At 39.4% G+C, this 8150-nt stretch overlaps 2 protein-coding genes across 2 annotated transcripts; both read left to right on the top strand.

The window, feature by feature from the left end:
- The first annotated feature begins 507 nt into the window (after nt 1–507).
- On the top strand, nt 508–2743 carry LOC141651756 (uncharacterized). Its single transcript, XM_074459455.1, has 2 exons — nt 508–1746; nt 1841–2743. The coding sequence occupies exons 1-2, from the start codon at nt 508–510 to the stop codon at nt 2741–2743; spliced, it is 2142 nt and encodes a 713-aa protein (XP_074315556.1).
- A 1533-nt stretch (nt 2744–4276) lies between these two features.
- Nucleotides 4277–5155, top strand: LOC141651755 (uncharacterized). The gene has a single exon (XM_074459453.1). It carries the CDS (start codon nt 4277–4279, stop codon nt 5153–5155), a length of 879 nt encoding a protein of 292 aa, XP_074315554.1.
- Nucleotides 5156–8150: the final 2995 nt, after the last annotated feature.

Below are 8150 nucleotides of genomic sequence, written 5' to 3'. Positions count from 1 at the left end.
CATCCGGTCTCCATCTTTGGTCTTCTCAAAATTACAATTAAAATTTACAAAATGTAAACCTATTTACATTCTAAATAAAAACTGTAATTACAAAAAAAAAAACCAAAACGGAGATACAAGATCTCAAAATACAACCAAGACCGTGTTCCATCATTACGGTAACACGTTCTACTAAGGCCACACTAAGTTACAACTGTTTGTAAAAATTAAATACGTAATAAAACATTCAAGGCATTCAAAATAACGATAAATAAAATGCATCAACTAAAATAAAATTTATTCGTGACATAATTCCGTAATTATGTTAAATTTATCCAAACCACCTATGACAATTAAAATTATGTGACAAAACCGCTTTAATCAACTTAATTTTAATTCATTACAATCCGTTACTTTAAAATCGCTTTAAAGAATGATTTTAATATTATTATACGGAAATTAAAAAGCGATGTTAGAGAGATGTTCCTCTGACCTCTCTCTAGGTTTTCTAGGGTTTTGAATTGCAAAATGGCAAGGAGAAACACAAAAAAATCGCTAAAATCACAAAAAAATAGTAGAATTCGATCTCGTGCTAAGCTGCGTTTGTCTTTTAATAATTGTAAGGAATTAGGGTTTGATATGGAATCACCAGAATTTTCTCATGGTATTCAGGGAGTACCGCGCTCTTGCGATGCTCACAAAACTAAGGATATGAGTGATATTATTGGAATACCGGTTATTGAATTGAGTAAATATGTTGAAGAACCTTCTGTTCCGTCGGAGACTCCGGTGGAAACCGAGGCAGGCTGGACTGTTGTGTCAGGTAAGCGATCTCAACCTCCTAAGGAATCTACTCCTGAGTCTAATCCTAAAAAGCTGTTACAATTGACTGAATCTGATGTTTCTTCTGAGATTAAATTTTGGGAGTCTGCTGTGGTTTGCTATGTGTTAGGGGGAAACCCCTCCTGGGAAACTCTTCACAAGTTTGTTGATAATCTCTGGGGGGAGCATAAGTTTGATAAAATATCCTTTTTCCCTAATGGTGTCTTCATTGTGCGGTTCCCCTCCAATGAGATTCAGGCTCTGGTTCTGCAACAAGGGTTTCCGATGTTTGAGAATAAACCGCTGGTTGTGAGACCTTGGACTGAATCTTGTAGTCTACAGAAAGAACGAGTTCCTTCGGTGCCTATCTGGTTAAAGCTCTGTGGGTTGCCTCTCAAGTTTTGGAGTTTGTCGAGTCTGGAGAAGCTTGCTGGGCTACTTGGGAAGTTCCTTAAACGGGATGCTGCTACTGAGGCTAAGACTAGATTAGGCTATGCTAGATTGCTTGTTGAAGTGGATATTGGCCAGGATTTTCCTGAAGAACTGAGGTTTTTGGATGAGAAAGGTAATGAGATCAGCATACAAGTAGAATATGAATGGAAGCCGACTGTATGCTCTACTTGTAATGGGATTGGACATACACATGAAATGTGCAAGCCTCCTAAAGCTACTAGGCAGGACAGGCCCCCTAAACCTACTGCTAAGTTTCCTCAGAAAGTCTGGAGGCCTGTGCAGAAGGAGGTCAATCCTCCAGTGGCTTCTAGTGGTCCTGCAGTTACTCCTCCACCATTTGGGGGTGTCACCCATCATGATTCTTCTCTTATAACTCCTGTTAGTGTCTTGCAGCAGGTTACTAGACAGGAGCATCAGAGTGGGTCTGCTATGGTGTCACCCAGTAAATCTTATGCTGCTGCTGTTTCTGCAAGGGATAGAGGGAAGTCAAAAGTAAGTGGGAGTTCTGAGGTAACACCTATCAATATTTCTAATGGATAAAATTGGATGCTGGAATGTTAGAGGTATTAATAGTATTAATAAACAGTTAGATGTAAGGAGGTTTCTTAATAATAATAATGTTGGTCTTTATGGTTTAGTTGAAACCAAAGTGAAGTTGCAGGACTTTGCTAAGGTGCTGAATAATCTTGGTACACATTGGCAGGGTGTGAATAATAATGTGTTTCACCATGGGGGGAGAGTTTGGCTTATTTGGAATCCTTCTTATTTCAGTGTTACTATCTTGTTTGTTGGCTCTCAAATCATTTCTGCTAAGGTTGTTGAGAATGGGTCTGGAGATGTTTTTTATTTCAGTGTTGTGTATGGTTTCAATGAGGATGATTTGAGGGGTGAGCTCTGGGAGCATTTATCTACCTTTCATGATACTTATTCTGGTCCTTGGGCTGTTTGTGGTGACTTCAACAATGTGCTACATTTCAATGAGAGAATTGGCAGAGATGTGACATGGAATGAAATTGCTGCTTTTAGGGAGTGTGTTGATTATTGTGGGTTGCAGGATCTCACTGGTAAAGGGGCCTTCTTTACCTGGAATAACAAGCAGAGTCCTTCTGTTAGGGGTTTCTCCAGGATTGATAGGTTCCTTATTAATGATGATTGGATGGCTAAGTATCCTGATGCTTATGTTCATTTCTTACCTGAAGGATTATTTGATCACAATCCTTCAGTGTGTTTCAGAAGACAGGATAGAGTGCACAGAAAACCTCCTTTTAAGTATTTCAATATGTGGAGTATGGATGATCATTTTGCTGAGGTTGTTCAGAATACTTGGAATACTAACATTGCTGGGACTATGATGTATAGTTTGGTTCAGAAGCTTAAATTGTTGAAGACTCCTTTGAAAACTCTTAATAACAATAGGTATTCTGATATTGAGAAGTCTGTGGGTGTGGCTAAGATGTTACTTGAGGATTTGCAAAAAACAGATGCATGATAATCCTACTGATATGGTTATTTTGGCGGCTGAAAGGGAAGCAGCTGCTTCTTATGATCAATTAAACAAAATGCAGCACAGTTATTTAGCTCAAAAAGCTAAAGTTGAGTGGATAAAGTTTGGGGATGAAAACTCTAGATTCTTTCACTCACATTTAAGAGTTAGGCATATTCATAATAGGGTTTTGTCCATTAAGAATCAGGAGGGGGTCCTGTGTTCTACCCCTGAGGATATTGAGGAAGCTTTTTTATCTTATTACAAATCTCTTCTTGGCACCAGCCAGTCTACCACTCCTGTTCATGTTCCTACTGTTAGGACTGGCTCTATTGTTCAAGCTTCACATTCTGCTATTTTGCTTGCTCTTGTCACTTCTGAGGAGATTAAGGATTGTATTTTTTCAATTCCCTCCACTAAGGCACCAGGACCTGATGGATATTCGAGTCAATTTTTTAAAGATGCCTGGGAAATTGTGGGGCCTGATGTCATTGCTGCTATTCAAAACTTTTTCCATCATGGTCAGTTACTTAAGCAAGTGAATACTACTACTCTCACTTTGATCCCAAAAATTCCTCACCCTGGAAGTGTGCTTGATTTTAGGCCAATAGCTTGCTGTAATACTGTTTACAAAGCTATTGCCAAGATCCTTTGCAACAGATTGAACAAGGTTCTGCCTGACATTATTAGTCCAAATCAGGGGGGCTTTGTGAAAGGGAGGAGCATTGTGGATAATGTCCTTATCTGCCAAGACCTGGTTAGGTTATATAATAGGAAAGCAGCTTCTCCTCGTTGTTTAATCAAGATTGATCTTAGGAAGGCCTATGACTCCGTGGAATGGTCCTTCTTACAACAAATGCTTGAGGCTTTGTGCTTTCCTTGTCATTTCATTCAGCTGGTTATGACTTGTGTTACCTCTACTTCCTATTCTCTTGCTGTTAATGGGGGATTATTTGGTTTCTTTCATGGGAAGAGGGGACTGAGGCAGGGTGATCCCATGTCTCCTCTTCTGTTCACTCTCTGTATGGAGTATTTGTCACGTATCTTAGGGGTGGTAGCACAGCAAGATGGGTTTCATTTTCACCCTTTATGTGGTCATATCAGACTTAATCACTTATTGTTTGCAGACGACCTCTTATTATTCTGCAAAGGTACTGAGCCTGAAATCATGTGGATGCTCAGGGGGTTTGCTACTTTTTCTGCTGCTATTGGATTGTGTTTGAACAAGGATAAGTCTGAGATCTTTTTCAATGGTATGGTAGCTGCTCATATGGATAATATACTTCAGGTCTCTGGATTTCATAGAGGAAAATTACCTTTCAAGTACTTGGGTGTTCCTATCTCATCCAAGAAATTGACTAAAACTGAAGGTATGAAGCTAACTGAGAGGATTGTTGCATGAATCAGAGGTTGGGGTGCTAAATATTTGTCTTATGCTGGGAGGTTAACCCTTGTTCAATCTGTCCTTACCACTCTTCATTCATATTGGGCTACTATCTTCTTGATACCTAAGGGTATTATGAATAGGATCAATGCCATATGTCGAAATTATCTTTGGGGGGCAAGGCTGAATATGCCAAGGCTCCTAATGTAGGGTGGGATACTTGTTGTAGGCCAAAGACTGAAGGTGGCCTTGGGCTCAAGGATAGTTGTAGCTGGAATGTTGCGTTGTTGGGTAAATATGTGTGGTGGCTTGCTTCAAAAAAAGATCATATGTGGGTAAAGTGGGTAAACCATGTGTATATGAAAGGACAACACTGGTCTGATTATAAGGTTCCTCCTGACTGCAGTTGGTCTTGGAGGAAGATCACTTTTATTCTACAAAAATTTAAGCAAGCCTATGTCAATGATAAGTGGCTCAATTCTGGTCTTCCATATACCGTGAAAGCAGGATATGAGTGGGTGAGAGGAGTGTGTGCAGCTGTCCCTTGGTGTCATCTGGTTTGGAATAACCTAAATTTGCCCAAGACCTCTTTTATAGGTTGGGCTATTATGCATCATCGCCTTCTTACCAAGGACAGATTGCTTAGAAGGGATCTGAATGTGGATCCTTTGTGTGAAATTTGCCGTGTCTGTGCTGAGGATCATCAGCATCTTTTTATGGACTGCCCTTATTTTCTCTATTGCTTTAACTTACTCTTGGCTTCAATGAGGTTATCTGTTCAGCCTGCAAATGTGGCTCACTGGTTTTCTAATGCCAGAAATGTTACTAAGCTGCAGAAGAGAGTGTTTGGTGCGGCCTATGTTGCTCTACTATACCAGATATGGATGTGCAGAAATGAGGCTCGGGTGTCTTTCTTTCTTAAGAGGCCTGAAACTGTTGTCCAGCAAGTGATTAAGGATATTAAACTGAGGTTCCAGCGGCTCAATATGAACAAACTTAGTCAGAGAGATAGTAGTTGGATTCTGATCTTATAGTTTCTTTGTATGCTTGTATAGTTCCATATAGGTTTTTTGAAGTTGCCATACAAACTTGATGTAACACTTTTGAGTTTGATTCTAATATACTTAACTTTTACCAAAAAAAAAAATCGCTTTAAAATAACTAAATGGTACGTGAGTGAACCGTTTCACTATCAAGCGAATGCATAAAGTCCGTATTATGCATATGTTATGGCCAATAGAACGAAATTTTTTTTTTTTTTTTATTTTTTTTTATTTTTGCTGCAAATGCCGAGAGCAAAAAAAAAACAAAAACATAAATAATTTTTTTTCTTCTTCTCACGGCCAAACCGAGAGGTGCCCAAAAAAATTTTTTTTTTTATTAATCAAAGGCTCACGCCGTGAGCAAAAACACGAAAAAAAAAAATTTATGTAGGCTGCCTCATGCCGTGAGCAACATAGCCAAACACAAAAACGATATGACAAAACCCAATTGCAATTTGAACATAATCCGTATTAAAACAAAAATTACAATTGACAGGATCTTAACATATTGTTATAATTATCGTTTAAAACAACAATATGCAAAGAACAAATAGAAAGCAAAACATCGTCTGATCAGCATAAAGCCGTGTGGCACGATTACCAATGCAAAAAAAATTGTCACGGTTTGCTAAAAAAAACAAAACAGCCGAGACATAAAAAAATCTGCCGCACGCAATTTTATGCAAAAAAAATATCGATTCAATTTCGTTTGATGAAAATCACAAAGAAAAATTTACGTGGCCTCGCTCTGATACCACTTGTGGGGTAATATCCGTATAAAACCCTTAAAATTTAGGACTATAACGCAAATTTTACATGTGATAATTGTCATAAAACAAAATTACAAGAGAAAACGATAAAGCATAAGAATTAACCTCGGGTCCTAGAGAATTCGGCCTAAGATAGAAATCAACGTAGATTTCCTCCTAATCGATGCACCCAAGACCGTCTGAGACTATGCCCTTGTGCTAGAATGTACTCTCTAATTGCCTTGCAATATTGAGAGAGTTTTGTGTGAGTTTTGCTAGATGTGAGATCTAGGTTATTGAGAGAAAAATGTTCTCAAAAACCCTAATTTTTCTTTCAAAAATGAATTAGGTTACAAAAGGAGAGAAAGCTCTCCTTTTGTTCTCTTGGTTCGGCCAAACCGAGTGCCCCATGGGGAAGTGGGCTTTCACTTCCTCTTTATTTTAACTCGTGGTCCGACTCGAAAATGCTAAATCTATATGACGCGATTTTATTATAAATCGTCATCGGTTATCGGTTATTAAAATATCGTCCAGTAACATGAATTAGTCGATATAATAATACATGTCCGATAATGACAATATTGTATAATTAATTTATTCAATATACATTAATCAAATATAATCGTTTATATTTAATTTACGAATTAACTGCTTAATTCGCCTTAGCCATTATTATTTAATCCGTATTAAATAAACTATCTCAACATCGCGTTTGACAAATTATTAGTCAATAACTCCGACTAACTGCTTAGTCATATTAGGCATCAACATGACTGTATTTTCATACCGTCACATCTCTCAAACGTATCCTATAGGTGTGACTTTTAGGGACCAGTTGATCACCGCCATCTGTATGACAATAACGTCAAACTTATCTAGCAAGCCAACCGTTATTGATAAACGTGGACCAACTGATAATAATACAAAAGTATACCCTTTGATCCTTTTAGAGATTTAAATGTTATTGCACTAACTGTAGAGGACACCAGCCCCAACACCCTTGCCTTGAGGATGCTTACACCATGGGGATGGGATGCTTGAGTCGGGTAGCGGTCTTGATGCCGGATTGCTATGTATAGGTATGTTATCGTCACCATCATCATCATCATCATTTTCAGTTAGGGTTGTAGTGGTAGTGATAGATGGTTGTACTGTTTGTATAGGTGTGTTGCTTGGTTGATCGGTATCATGAGATTGGACGCGGAATCGCTGCGGTGCGCTGAAGGTAGGTTCTCTTACTCAGTACTGTTGGTTGTCTAGAGTGTCTTTGATGTGGTTGGGTTGATTAGTGTCGGTATGGTTGGTTGATTGTGATAATCGGTTGGTGTTATGTTGTTTTGATTATCGTTGTTGTGGTGCAACTGATTGTGATTGTTTGTCTATGGTTCTCGAGGTGCGTCCTCGGCTGAGTGGAGTCACTTGCGGGAGTGGATTCACGCCCGTAGTTCGCCCTCCGTGGAACCCGCCACGGGAGGGCATGTGCACATTAATGGACTTGGGTTTATCGCTCGGTATGATGAGCGGGGCTTAGATGGGAACGGCTGCTGTCCCCCACTGGAAGGGCTGGTCCAGTGGACAGTCGGTGACGGTGATTGATTGGAGGAGGTGTGGTGTGTGTACTGTTGTGCTTTTTTTGGTGCATGTGATTGTGTGTCTGTTTCCTCAGCTGCTGACCTTGTGTGGTTTTGTTTTGTTGTTTGTTTCTGTTGTGTCTGCCGGATCCACTATGGTGAGCAGTCAGTCTTAGCAGGTGTTGTTTGGATGATAGATGGGTGCTTGGAGGAACGAGTCTATCACGAGTCACGAAAGAAGTAGTTCACATAGCTGATAGTGGTTTTGGAGTTGTACCTTTTGTATATCTTTAGTTTTGTTAATCACTTGTAATATAACTTAATTGTTCTTTTATCGACATTTGATTATTACTGTCCTCGGGCAACCGAGATGGTAACGCCCTTATATGCTAGGGAAGGTCTTGTTAAGGCTCCTTGGTATATGGGGGTGTTACAAAGTGGTATCAGAGCGACGATTTTGGAACCTGTAACAAATGAGCCTAATGAACGTAGTGCGTCTAATAAAATGAACCTGGTGTGTGTGTATTGGGAACCCCAGTTGATGCTAGATGTTGGGTGAGTAGGCGCCCTCATTTTAAAATCATGGCCCCATTATGCTTAAGTCAGTCACCGGTTATGGGATATCGAGTCGGGAATTCTGTGCTTAGTGTATAATGGTTACGTTAG

Source organism: Silene latifolia, chromosome 4, assembly GCF_048544455.1.
Source record: "Silene latifolia isolate original U9 population chromosome 4, ASM4854445v1, whole genome shotgun sequence".
NCBI classification, from domain to species: Eukaryota; Viridiplantae; Streptophyta; class Magnoliopsida; order Caryophyllales; family Caryophyllaceae; genus Silene; species Silene latifolia.
This window is presented reverse-complemented; position numbering and strand designations above follow the sequence as displayed.